The sequence below is a fragment of the Pogoniulus pusillus genome, chromosome 23, assembly GCF_015220805.1.
Source record: "Pogoniulus pusillus isolate bPogPus1 chromosome 23, bPogPus1.pri, whole genome shotgun sequence".
Lineage (NCBI taxonomy): Eukaryota > Metazoa > Chordata > Aves > Piciformes > Lybiidae > Pogoniulus > Pogoniulus pusillus.
The window spans coordinates 15,943,918-15,956,660 of record NC_087286.1 but is presented as its reverse complement, the minus strand read 5'-3'; the positions used below and the strand labels follow the sequence as shown (position 1 = coordinate 15,956,660).

At 51.1% G+C, this 12,743-nt stretch overlaps 1 protein-coding gene across 10 annotated transcripts in view; it reads left to right on the top strand.

The window, feature by feature from the left end:
• The window catches only part of MAP4 (microtubule associated protein 4), a 136,808-nt gene that overhangs the window by 38,077 nt on the left and 85,988 nt on the right, over nucleotides 1-12,743 (top strand). For all 10 annotated transcript variants that reach the window (XM_064162718.1, XM_064162721.1, XM_064162717.1 and 7 more), the window contains 2 exons: nucleotides 2,763-3,025; nucleotides 10,885-10,950. In XM_064162718.1, coding sequence (XP_064018788.1) covers nucleotides 2,782-3,025; nucleotides 10,885-10,950 — 310 coding nt within the window. In that variant the 5' untranslated portion in view covers nucleotides 2,763-2,781. The remainder of the gene's footprint in view (nucleotides 1-2,762; nucleotides 3,026-10,884; nucleotides 10,951-12,743) is intronic.

Below are 12,743 nucleotides of genomic sequence, written 5' to 3'. Positions count from 1 at the left end.
AGACCTAAAAGGCTGACAGGGCACCTCCAAAGCCCAAAAGTGCATATCCAAGGAGAAGGAAGTGGTCTGCTCACCTTCTGCCCAGATCTGTCCCTTTTAGCTCTGAAGTGTCCCTATTCATTTGCCACTCTGCACACATACAGTGCCCACAGCAGCCTTAGTTGCTGGTTCCAAGCTGTCTCCCAGCAGAGGATTTTCTGTGCTGCACACCAGGAAAAGCAGCCCCAAATAAGGCCAGTTTGGGGGAGAAGAGTCTCCTGCTTGCACATGGCAGAGGACAGAAGGAAAGACCAAGTGGGGGCAGGGTATGAGAAGTGGGGCTGGTAGCAGAGCACTTTCTTACTCTCTTGGGTGTTGAGTGCTAAGCCACAGCCCAAACAGGCCAAGCAGGCAGCTGTTGCTGTCAGCTGCTTTCCTTTAATAGCACAAGCAGCAGAAAGCTGCCTGCAGAGTCCCTGCCTTTGGGAGGAAGGGAAGGATGGCAGGTTCAGGGGAGCAGATCACTCAAGAGTTCTCCTTTTTGTGAGTGTTTTGTAGCCCCTCTTTCTTCTTTGTAGAGTCACAGAATCGCTTGAGTTGCAAAAGCACTCTAAGAGCATCAGTCCAGCCATCAACCCAACACCAGCATGGCCATCAAACCATGTCCCCAAGTACCATGGCTACGTATTTCTTGAACACTTCCAGGGATGGGGACTCCACCACCTCCCTGGGCAGCCTGTTCCAGTGCCTGACCACTCTTGCAGGAAAGAAAATGTTCCTAATATCCAACCTAAACCCCCCGGCACAATTTCAGGCCATATCCTCTCATTGCCACTGGCCTGAAAAACGAAAAGGGAGAAGTTTAACTACAAAAGTTCACCTCAGCCACTTAGTCCTTGTGTCAGCTCCTCCAAATTCATCCTGCTCCCCATTTATCCTAAACCTGTGGCTCCCAGAATGTTGGGACTTGTCCTTACATGAGAATTTCAGCTTCACTTCAAAGGTGATTTATTTTCTTTTTATTCATAGAATCACAGAATTGTTTGGGGTGGAAAAGCTCCCCAAGGTCAGTGAATCCAACCATCAACCATGGCTTGTGAAAAAATGTCTGCAATGGGAGGGTGCTGAAGTCATGCTGTGAGAGAAAGGATGTTGGGGAAATCCAGACCAGCTTAATGATGGGCTGTGCAGGAGGTGGTGGACTCACCACCCCTGGAGGTGTTCAAGAAACGTGTGAACATGGCACCTGGGGACACGGCTTCATGCTCATGGTGGTGTTGGGTTGATGGTTGGACTGGATGATCTTAGAGGACTTTTTCAGCCCAAACAACTCTGTGATTCTCCTCCTGAGATGCACAACCTGATGCCTGCAAGAAAGGCTGGATGATGCCATTGCTGCAAGCAAACTGATTCTAGAAAAGGGCTTCAAGACCAACACCTTGGTCAGAGTCACTCCAAAACCAAGATCAATTTGTGCAAGGAGCATAAAACCTCCCAGGGTGTGGAGAGCAGCAGATACAAGCAGGACAGCAGGTTGTCTGGCCAGCAGGCAGGCAGTCTCTGCTTCCAGCAGCTCACTTTGCATAGGAGCTTTGCTCCTTCCCCTGGACAGCACAGGTCTGGTTCTGCCACAGGGACTAGATGGGAGCAGCTGCTGGCTCTGAATTCAAATAAGCACCTCTCTTGGCAACGTGATTACAAAGCATCAGAACCTGTCCATCAGGACACGGAGCTGGTACTTTGCAGATGAGAAAGTTGACTGCAAACTGTTCATCAACGACTCATCACCAGGTTGATGTTTCAGAGCTGGGCGAGTGGACCAGCAAACCTGATGATGCTTTGTGACTTGCAAACAGCAAAGAAGCTTTAAAGCTTCCCAGCAATACTCTAAAAGATTTCCTCTGCTGGAAGGGCAGAAAACTTGGAAACCACTTTGATGGGTGTGAAAAGCTGAATGTGAGCTGGCACCGAGCACTGCCAGCCCAGAGTCAGCTGTGTGCTGGGCTGCTCTCCAGCAGAGTGGGCAGCAGGGTCAGGGAGGGGCTTCTACCCCTCTGCTGTGCTCTGATGAGACAGCCCCCTGCAGTGCTGGGCTCAGCTCTGGAGACTTCAGCACAGCAAAGATGGCAACCTGTTGGAGCAGAGCCAGAGGAGGCCACAGCAATGATGGAGGGCTGGAAGCCCTCTGTTGTGAGGCTGGGCTGGGCCCATAGAGGAGGCTGTGTGCAGTCCAACCCATGAACACATTTCCCTTGCATCCTTTCTGCTCCTGCTCCTCAGGATGTGGAATTAACTCAGAGATCTGAGGCAGAGCAGCAAGTGATGGAAGATTGGGTTGGTGCTGGCCAGGTGCCCAAGTTTTTCTTACCATCCTCAGGAAACAACCCATGAACCAGGTTGTGCAGGAAGGCCCTGGATGTCTCCTCCCTGGAGGTATTCAAGGCCAGGTTGGATGAGGCCATGAACAACCTGGTCTAGTGAAGGTGTCCATGCCCGTAGCAAGAGACTTTGAAGTGGATGATATTTAAGGTCCCTTCCAACACAAACTGTTCCATGAGTCTATGAAATGTGGCCCTGGTGCAGTGAACCCTGGCTTGGAGGATCTCTGTTTGCTTCTGTGCTGCTGGGAGGGGTTTAAACGTCTGGGAATTACCCAGGGCTAAAGCAAACGCTTATCACAGGAGACACAGGGCTGGCAGCATCAAACTCTTCAAAGATCTTTTACTAAAATGTTCTCTTCTCTTTTTTTGTGTGTGTCTGTTCTTCCCCACCTGACTTTCCAGGTTGCAGAGGTGCTGAAGCATGGCTGACCTGGATCACAGCCTCAGTCTTGCAGACGCTCTGACAGAGCCGCCCCCCGAGATTGAGGAAGAAGTGAAAAGGGACTTCATTGCCACTCTGGAGGCAGAGAAATTTGATGATGTGGTTGGAGAAACGGTAGATAAAACAGACTATGTTCCTCTGCTGGATGATGAGGATGAGGATACAAAAGCTGGGAGCCAGGAAGCAAAAGGCAAAGCCCATGCAGACGGTATTCAGGTGGAACGTAAGTGTCTAAAACACACAGCCAAAAACTGATCACCTGAGCATCAGAGAACGCTTCTGCTTGCTGGGGTGTTGGGATATTGCTGGGCCTGCTCAGACAGGCTGCTTGGGCTCTGAAGGATGGATGGAAAAGCAAAGCTTGAGATCAAATCCTCTTTCCTGCTTTTCTGCTCTACCTTCTGTTAAACCCTTCAGCCTGGGAAAAAAGCTGGGCCACAGAAGATGTGATTTGTGTTCATGCTTTGTGGGCTGCCCTGGGCTCTGTCCAAAGTGTGTGGCTGCTGCACTTAGATGGATTTCCATGCACTCCTAAGTAAAATAAGCACTTTTTGGAGTGCTTCCCATCTCAAAATATAAGTACTGGGCAAGATCCCACCACTCTGGCATGTCCAAAGTGTGAAAATGGATGGCTTGCTCTTGGGTCTACATTGTGACCTTCAAATTTCAATGTGTAGTAGCTGAAGTTTTGCTTCTGTACTGAGCCTAGGGTCTCCTCATTTTGATTTCTGCTGCATGTACCTTGCAAGGTACTGGTGAGGCCACACTGTGAATCCTGGGTTCAGTTTCACTCCAAGAAGGACATTCATAGAATGGTTTGGGTTGGAAGGGGTCTTAAACATCCTCTAGTTCCAAACCCCCTGCTGTGCACCCATGCCCACTTCCAGTAGCCCAGGTTGCTCAAGGACTTATCCAAACTGGTCTTGAACATCTCCAGGGAGGGCACATCCATGACCTCCCTGTGTGGCCTGTTCATTGAGGGGCTGGAGTGTGTCCAGAGAAGGGCAACAAAGCTGGTGAAGGGCCTGGAGAACAGATCTGGTGAGGAGCAGCTGAGGGACTTGGGATTGCTGAGCTTGGAGAAAATGAGGCTGAGGGAGACCTCATTGCTCTCTGCAGCTCAGGACCTCCCAGACTACAGAAGGGGATTTTCTGCTCTGTTCAGGGCCCTCATTTCATTGGTGAGAGGAGCAGCAGCTGCCTCGTGACACAGCCAAGGGAACTGAATATTCCATGCTAGGGAAGTTTATTAAATATTACCAATCGAGTAGGAAGGATGGAGGTGGGCAAAGAAAGGCCTTAAGCATGTGTCCATACAGATGTGGGTCACTGTATCCAGCTCCAGTATCTCTGAGGAGTTTATTTGTTTATGGTTGGCTTTCTGTTTGTTACAGTAGTCATAAAGCATTGCAGAAGTGGGAGAAACACAAACAGGAGGACTTGTTGCCACCTGTGCTTATGGTTCAAGGCTGCTTTACAGCAGTGCTTTGTTCCAGAAGATACTAATTCCAAAGCAGCTCAGCTCCAGAATTTCTCAGAGTTCATATCACTGGGTGCAAGTGTTTGGAGAATACAAGTTCCTGAATCACAGAACGTGGGGGCTGGAAGGGACCTCTTGAGGTCGTCCAGTTCAACCCCCTGCCAGAGCAGAGTCACCTAGAGAAGGTCACACAGGAACACATCCAGTTGGGTTTGGAATCTTTCCAGAGATGGAGACTCCACCACCTCTCTGTGCAGCCTGCTTCAGGGCTCCAGCACCCTTAAATTCACAGAATTCCTCCTCATGTTTAGATGGAGCTTCTCATGTCTTAGTTTGTGCCTATTGACCCTTGTTCTGTCTCTGGGCACCACTGACCAAGCCTGGTGCCCTCCTGCTACCATCAGTCAGCATTGATGAGATCTCCCCTCAGGCTGCTCTTCTCCAGATTCAAAAGCCTCAACTCTGTGTCCTTCCTCATCGCAGAGATGTTCCAGTCCCCTCAGCGTCTTTGTAGCTCTTTGCTGTATCCTCTTCTGCAGGTCCCTGTCCTTGAACTGGGAAGCCCAGAACTGGACCCGATACTGCAGCTGTGGCCTCTTCTAACCCCCTTCTCCTCCCCTTTGCCTTCCCTGGCTGTCCAGCCACTTGTTTGGCAGCTCGAGCAGGGCTTGTTTCCCTCCTTCATGGCAAGTGGGGGCTGGGGTTTCTTGTTCTCACTTTGGAGATGGTTTTTCCCTTTTTTGGGAAGCTGGAGAGCAGTTAGGAGCATTATCTAAATCTTTGGCAAGATGAAATCAAGACCCTCACTGAAGAAATTAGAGAGCTTGCTTGCCTTGACTGGGTTAGGGAATGTTTTGTAGCTTTCTTGCTTTGTTCCAGGAGGGGAAGGGCTGCTGAACTCTGCTGTTCAGAACCACTCTCAGGATTTGATCCTGGCCTGTCACAATCTGTTTGTTTTTCCCTGAAGTGAAAAATCTGAGGGGCTTGGTGGCAGTGACTGGAGATGAGTCAGAGTATGCCCTGGTAGCCAAGAAGGGCACCAGCATCCTGGCTTGGATCAGCAATGATGTAGCCAGCAGGAGCAGGGCAGGGATTGTCCCTCTGGGCTGGGTGCTGGTGAGGCCACATGTCCACTCTTGCCTTCATTTTTGGGCCCCTTACTGCAGGAAGGACATTGAGGAGCTGGAACAGGTCCAGAGAAGGGCAGAAAAGGTGGTAAAGGATCTGGAGAGCAGGGCTGGGGAGGAGCAGCTGAGGGACCTGGGAGTGTTGAGCCTGGAGAAAAGGAGGCTGAGGGGAGACCTTCTTGCTCTCTGTAACTCCCTGAAAGGAGGCTGGGGCCAGGTGGGGATTGGGCACTTCCCCCAAGGAACAAGTGTCAGGACAAGAGGAAGCAGCCTCAAGTTGTCCCAGGTTGGACATTGGAAGAAACTACTTGAGGCTCTGAAAGGGTTCTCAGAGCCTGGAACAGGCTGCCCAGGGAGGTCGAATCCCCATCCCTGTAGGGGTTTCAGACTGGCTGCTGAGGGCCATGGTTTAGCATCAGCATTGGTAGAGTTAGAAACTGGTTGGACTCAACGTTCTTAAAGGCCTTTCCCACCCAAACCAGTTCTGTGGCTCCCTGGTTCCGTGGGTGCCCATTTCTGCCAAGGGTTTTGGTCAGTGCTCTGCAAACCACACTGAAGCTTTCATCTTTTACCTTCCTCCAGCCCATGCAGTGATTGAGCCTGGGTGGGACATGGTGAGGTGCTAAGGGGGGTGTTATGTGCTGTTCTGGTGCACATGTGTCTGAGTGTATCATCACTTTTTAGGGGGAAAGGGGACTGCTGTGTGCAGAGCAGCAGGAGTTCAGGTCCCTGGCTCCAGAGATGCCTGCAGATGGCTTTGCTTTCCTGAGGGAGGAGAGCATCTTCTATGGCTCACATCTTCCAGCCCTGGTTCGTTTATTGATGGTGAGAAGCAGGGATGTGTTCCAACAGTGCAGCTTCTGCTTTGCCCCGGTCAGAAGAGGTTTCCTTAGCCCTCCTGGCAGGCCCTAGCTCTGCAGCTCGGAGTCAGGGGTGCCAGGGAGAAGCCAGGGGATGCCAGGGAGAAGTGGGAGAAGCTGGGAGACGCTGGGGGATGCTGGGGAGAAGGCAGGGGATGCCAGGCAGAAGCTGGGGGGGGGTGCCAGGCAGAAGGCAGGGGGATGCCAGGCAGAAGGCGGGGGGATGCCAGGCAGAAGCTGGGGGGGTGCCAGGCAGAAGGCAGGGGGATGCCAGGCAGAAGCTGGGGGGGTGCTGGGCAAAAGCCGGGAACGCTGGGGAGAAGTCAGGGATCTGCATCCTGGAGTGCAGAGGAAAAGATGTTTGGGTGGGGGTAAGCTCCAGCTGCAAGGACAGCACCGCGTTATTGGCCAGCTTGCAGCAGGGTTTCTGGGAGAGGACCACTGTTGTCTCTGAAGTCTTTGGCTGTGTCACTCTTGAGGAGCTGTGTGCAGGTGTGACAGAGCCACTTGTGGCCGTGCACGCAGTAGAAGTGTGTTTTGCCTCTTTGCACTCAGTGCTCACAGCCTTGGTGATGAGTCTGAACTTGGGCTGCAGCTTTTGAACAGGGAGACAGGTGCCGAGCACGCCGCAGGTGGGGAGGCTTTTTGTCACTCGCTGTGGGCAGTGGCTTTGGGGCTATTCTTAAGCCCGGAGTCACCACGAGATGGCTCTGTGGGTGCTGCTGGACAGCCTCAGCCGCACAGCCCAGCTCAGCAGAGCATGGAATCGCAGAGTAGTTTGGCTTGGAAGAGACCTTAACAGATCATCCAGTCCCAGCTCCGTGTCATGGGCAGGGCACTCTGCACTTAGACCAGGTTGCTCAAGGCCTCCTTCCTGGAGATAGAAACAAACAGCTCCAGAGCCTAGAACCCAAGGCCAAACCCTGCAATGTCCTGTCGCTGCCACCTCCCTCTCTGCACCACAGAAGGCAGCAGCTTTGTGCTTGCAAAAGAGAGCTCAGAGCCTTTGTCACACAGGGAGCTGAAGGAGGAGAATGCTGCAGAGATACTAAAATGATGCTGGGCAGAATCAGTGCTGGGCAGAATCAGGGAAGCTGGAAAAACCCTTGAAGATCACCAAGTCCAAGCATTAACCCAACACACCCAGGTCACCATCAAACCACAGCCCTCAGCACCACATCTCCACGGCTTTAAAACCCTTCCAGGGATGGGGACTCCACCTCCTCCTCAGGCAGCCTGTTCCAATGCCTGACCACTCTTGTGTCCAAGCTTTCAGCCCAAGATGTGTCCAACCAACCCTGCTCCTTCAGCTGGTGAAAGGTGCCAAGTGACTCCTGTCCATGCCCCTTCCACCCCTTCCTGGCCTGCCCAGGGCTCTTTCTCCTTCACAGCCTCAGCTGTACCGTGGCTGCAGAGAGCAGCTGCAGCTCCTGAGGTTGGGAAGGTGCTGGGTGGTGGCAGTGCCAAGTCACTGCTGGAGATTAGGGGGTTTATATTGGCCCTGCCCGGTGGCCCCAGATTATCGGTTTAGCAAATGCTGCCTTAAATTTGTTTATATAAAAACAATCCTTTGATCCAGCAGCCAGATGCAAATTCCATCTTGTGATTCCAGGGGGATTATGTAGTTACAACATCTTGACATGTTTTTGTTTTGATGCAATTTAGAAGATGAGGGGAGGAGACCTGGGCCTGGCAAGGTTGCTGGGTGCTTTCCCGCTGCACTCTTGACTAAAGTCACAGAATCACAGCATGGCAGGGGTTGGGAGGGACCTCTGGAGATCATAGAATCAACCAGGTTGGAAGAGACCTCCAGGGATCATGCAGTCCACCCCTCTGCCACAGCAGGGTTACCTAGAGAAAGTCACACAGGAACATGTCCAGGTGGGTTTGGAATGTCTCCACAGAAGCAGACTCCACCACCTCTCTGTGCAGCCTGCTCCAGAGCTCCAGCACCTTAAATTCACCAAGTTCCTCCTCATGTTTAGTTGGAACTTCTCATGTTCCAGTTTGTGTCCCTTACCCCTTGTCCTCTCTCCTGACAAAGCCTAGTCTCCTCCTGCTGCCTTTCAGTATTGATCAGCATTGATGAGATCTCCCCTTGGGCTGCTCTTCTCCAGCCTCAAAAGCCCCAAGTCCACATCTTCCCTCACCACAGAGCTGCTCCAGTCCCCTCAGCATCTTTGTAGCCATTTGCTGTGTGACTCCAAAGGAGCTGTCCCTCAGAGACAGCAAAACAAAACCCACTTATGCTGGATGGAGCTCTTTGATTTGACCTCATTCTTCTGAAACTTAGCTTCTAAAAAAAATAAACTCTGAAGGGAACCTTCTCACCTTCCTGAGAAGTGCAGAAGGAATAATGTGACACTTCTGATTCTTCTGCCCATTTGGGAATCACAGACTGCTTTGAGTTGGAAGGGACCTTTCAGTGTCATCTAGTCCAATCTCCTGCAGTCAGCAGGGACATGTGCAACTGCAGTCCCAGACTACCTGACCTGCAATGATTCCATGCATAGGCATCTCCCACCACTCTGGCAACCTGGGCCTGGCTCTCACCACCCACAGTGTCAAAAATCTCTTACTTCTTTCCAGTTTGAATCTCCCTGTTTGAGTTCAAACCATCTCCCCTTGTCCTGTCACAACAGGCCCTGCTCAGAAGTCTGTCCCCTTGAAGCACCGAAAGGCCACCAGGTCTCCCTGGAGCCTTCTCTTCTCCAGGCTGAACAACCCCAACTCTCTCAGCCTGGCCTCACAGCAGAGGGCTTCCAGCCTTCCACAATTGCTGTGATCTCCTTTGGCTTTGCTCCAACAGGTCCCTGCCTGTGCTGAGGACTCCAGAGCTGGCTTCAGCACTGCTCGTGGGGTCTCAGCAGTGGGGCAGAATCCCTTCCCTGGACCTGTTATTCCGCCAGATCCCCAGCAGACCTTCTGGCACCTCTGAAGCAGTGTTGATGACCCATCCCCTGACTCTGCTTTCTCCTTGCCTGACCTGATCAGTGACTCCAGTGCCTGGCAGCAGTTCTCCCAGTCACAGTTCTGCTATCCCAGTCCATCGCAGAGCTGGTGAAGCCTGACAGCAGGAGGAGCTGCTGGGTCTTACTGCTAGAGAAACAGGGCCAGGGATCCCTGGAGTATTTGCAGCTCCTTGAAGAAAATGTAGGTGTGGGGTTTGTGTTTTCCTCTGAGCTGTCTGGCAAGTTCATGCTGAATTTGTGTCACACTCCTCTGAAGGAACTGGGAAGACTTTTCCTCTTGCTCTGCTAAGGGGTGGATTAACCCCTAGAGTGCTGTGTCTCGAGTCAGTCCTAGCTCAGTGTTGTTTTAAAACTGCTGGAGCTCAGGGAAGGGACAGGAGCAGCTCCAGGTACCTGAATGTGGCTCTTTGGGAGTGATTTGCCATTGGAATGGGCTGCCCAGGGAGGTGGTGGAATCACCATCCCTGGAGGTGTCCAAGAAAAGCCTGGATGAGGCACTTAGTGCCATGGTCTTGCTGACTGGCTAGGGCTGGGTGCTAGGTTGGACTGTCTGAGCTTGGAGGTCTCTTCCGACCTGGTAGATTCTATGATTCTATGATTTGATTTTATTCCTTCAAGCCATTTATGTTTCCAAGCCATTGCCCTGAGTTGTTCTTCACAATAAGCAGAGCTTGTGGCCTGAGGAGCTGAAGTGCTGGTGGAACTTGGATTGCTTGTAATGCTTCATCTCCTCAGCATCATTCTTGTGATGCCTTCACCATTTCCCTGCTGGAAAATGGGATCAGTCCTCAGAAATTCAGCTGTGTTTATTTAGGGAGGCATTGGAAAGAGGCTTGGTGCAAGGATGATATCTTTGCTTTAGGGAGATGGCTTTGTACTACTCACCTCTTGTGGTGTGGCCTCCAGAAATCACAGAGGAGAGTTAACAGCCTGGTTTGTGTTGGTGTGGCTGACCTCTCAAAGCTATCTGGTCCAACCAGCAGTGAGCAGGGACATCTTCAGCTAGAGCAGGTGCAGCTGGCTGGCTTGGCTGGGGCTCTTCCCCCCAGCTAAAACTGGAACCCTGTGTCTCACCACCTCCTTCCTTCTGTCCATCCCCCCTTGTCCTGTCACAGCAGGCCATGCTCAAAACTCTGTCCTCAGCTTTCTGCTCAGTCCCTTAAAGCACTGCAAAGCCACCAGAAGGTCTCCCTGGAGCCTCCTTCATAGCGTCACCTTCTCTTGCCTCACACCCCCTCCAAGCCCAGCAAAGCCTCTCAGCTCGGCTGAGCATCGTTTGGGTAATCCAGAGTCAGAGTGGGCTGGTGCTGGCCCAGGAGAGCTTCAGGGTGTTAGACCTTGAGTCGCCTTCATGGGACTAGATCTCCTGTGACTGAAAAGCTCTTCCTCTTGGGGTCTGTGTTGCACTGACTTAATGTAGGTGCCTCACCTCAGTGCACAAATAATTCTGGGTGAAAAAACCCCAAACCCTTCCATGTGTTTGGCAAGGAGACACTGTTGTCCTTAGGGTGAGGTGACACTCTTGTCCTTACAGTGGTGTCCTTCACCTTTGAATCAACTTAGAATCACCAACATCTGACTGGAAAAGAGCTTTAAGATCATCAACTTCATTCAGAACTAACATTTCCTTTGGTTTCTTGCAGATACTTCAGCTTCTGGGCCAACAGTCATAGAAAATGGTGACCATGGAATAGAAGATCACCGCACAGGTACGTCCTTCTTGGCTGAAGGAAGCAGCTCACCTTCTTTAGTTGTTTTTGGAGCAGTAAAGCTTCATTGGGACCAAATGCATTATCTTTTGCAGTCTTATTCCTTCATCATGACCAAATGCATCATCCTTTGGAGTCTTATCCCTCCACAGGGGGTTGTTTTGTTGTGCTGTTTGTGTTTCTGTAACGGTGCCTTCACAGACTGTGAAGCAAGCAGAGCTTCATTCTCTCTTTGGTGTTGCAATTGCTTATTTGCTTCAAGTCTTGTTCTGAAGACCTTGTGTACTTGATCCATGGGCAGTGTTGGGAAGGCAGCATCTAGGGCACTGATAGCTAAATGGCCTCCCAGTGGCTCCAGAATACTCTGCCCTGTGGGTGCAACTTCTGCTATCCCCTGTGAGGTGGACAAGTGACATCTCTCCTCTGAGCACACCCTCCTTTGACGCAGGCTTTTCATTCACTGCTCCTAGCTGCTACTGAAATTGCACTGCTTGGTTTCTTCTGCAGTTCCTCCTTCCATCCCCAACCACCTTTCTTCTGTAAATACCTCCTCAGGTTTGCTTAGGACATGACAAAGCTGAGACTGAGTTCTTCTGAGCCTGTTTTCAAACAGCTTTGGCTGCAGGAAACTTGTTGGGACTTCAGTGGATGGATATTTCCAGTTGTGAGGGCTCCGGGGAATGCTTCATCTTTCCAACCAGCCTGAGATAGGTTGAAGTGAGAACCTTCTGTGAGCAGTTTTGTTTAATGTGAGTCAAAGGAGAAATTTGTGACACTGAGAGTGCCCAGACAGGAGGGAGATGTCCTGTGCCTGGAACCATTCCAGGTCAGGTTGTTTGAGGCTCTGAGCCACCTGCTGTAGTTGCAGGTGTCCCTGCTGACTGTAGGGAGGTTGGACTGGAGGAACTTTGAAGGTTCCTTCCCACCCAAACCATTCCATGCTCTGTGACAGGAACATAGAGATGGATCTTTGTACAGAACTTGCCATTGTCAGTCTGGTCAAAAGGGCTCTAATGAGGCTGTTACAATTTAGTGCCAAGCTGAAATTAAGACTCTTCTGAACCCTCCCAAGGACACTTCCTCTCTTTTACTTTGTAACCCACTTACCTAAAAGGAGATAGAAACAAAAGCAGATTGCTTAGGACTCCAGGTATGACTAATTAACTGCACTGGGCTCTTTTAATTGAACTTCTGAACTGTGTTTAAAACATTTCTGATTATTTACCTCATCCTGGCTTTCTGGAGCTTTAACTCCTCACACACTAATGCTAACAGCTTTGATCAAAGATGCTTTCATGTGTCTGAAGCTTTTGAATTCATGAATACACTCCATCTTTGTGAGGTAGAGTTGGGTTGGCTTGCTTTCTTCTGACAGGCTGTCTCCAAGTGACATCAAAGTGGCAGAAGCAGCATGTCAAATGATGAAGAGTCACAGGCATCAAATTAATTAGGTGTTCCAGCCTAACAGAGGATTTAGTTGACACAACTGCTTCCTGGGCTCTTTCCTCCTACCCCTGTCTCTAGTGGGAGACTAGAAACTTCCATGAGAGGGTGAGGAGGGAGGGACAAATGCTGGTCTTGGATCAGGTAATGGAGGGAGGTTCAGTGTTGATGCTCTGCAGAAACACAGCCGACTTGCTCCAGCCCAGCTGATGCGCTCCAGTAGTGCCTGGTTCTACATCTCCCAGGTGGTGCTGCCTAGACCCCTGTGCCCCTGGCCCTCAGCCACCTACAGTTTTTGGCTTTCAGCTGGGTCTGACCCCTAATCTGCCTCTTTATCAAGGTGACATGAA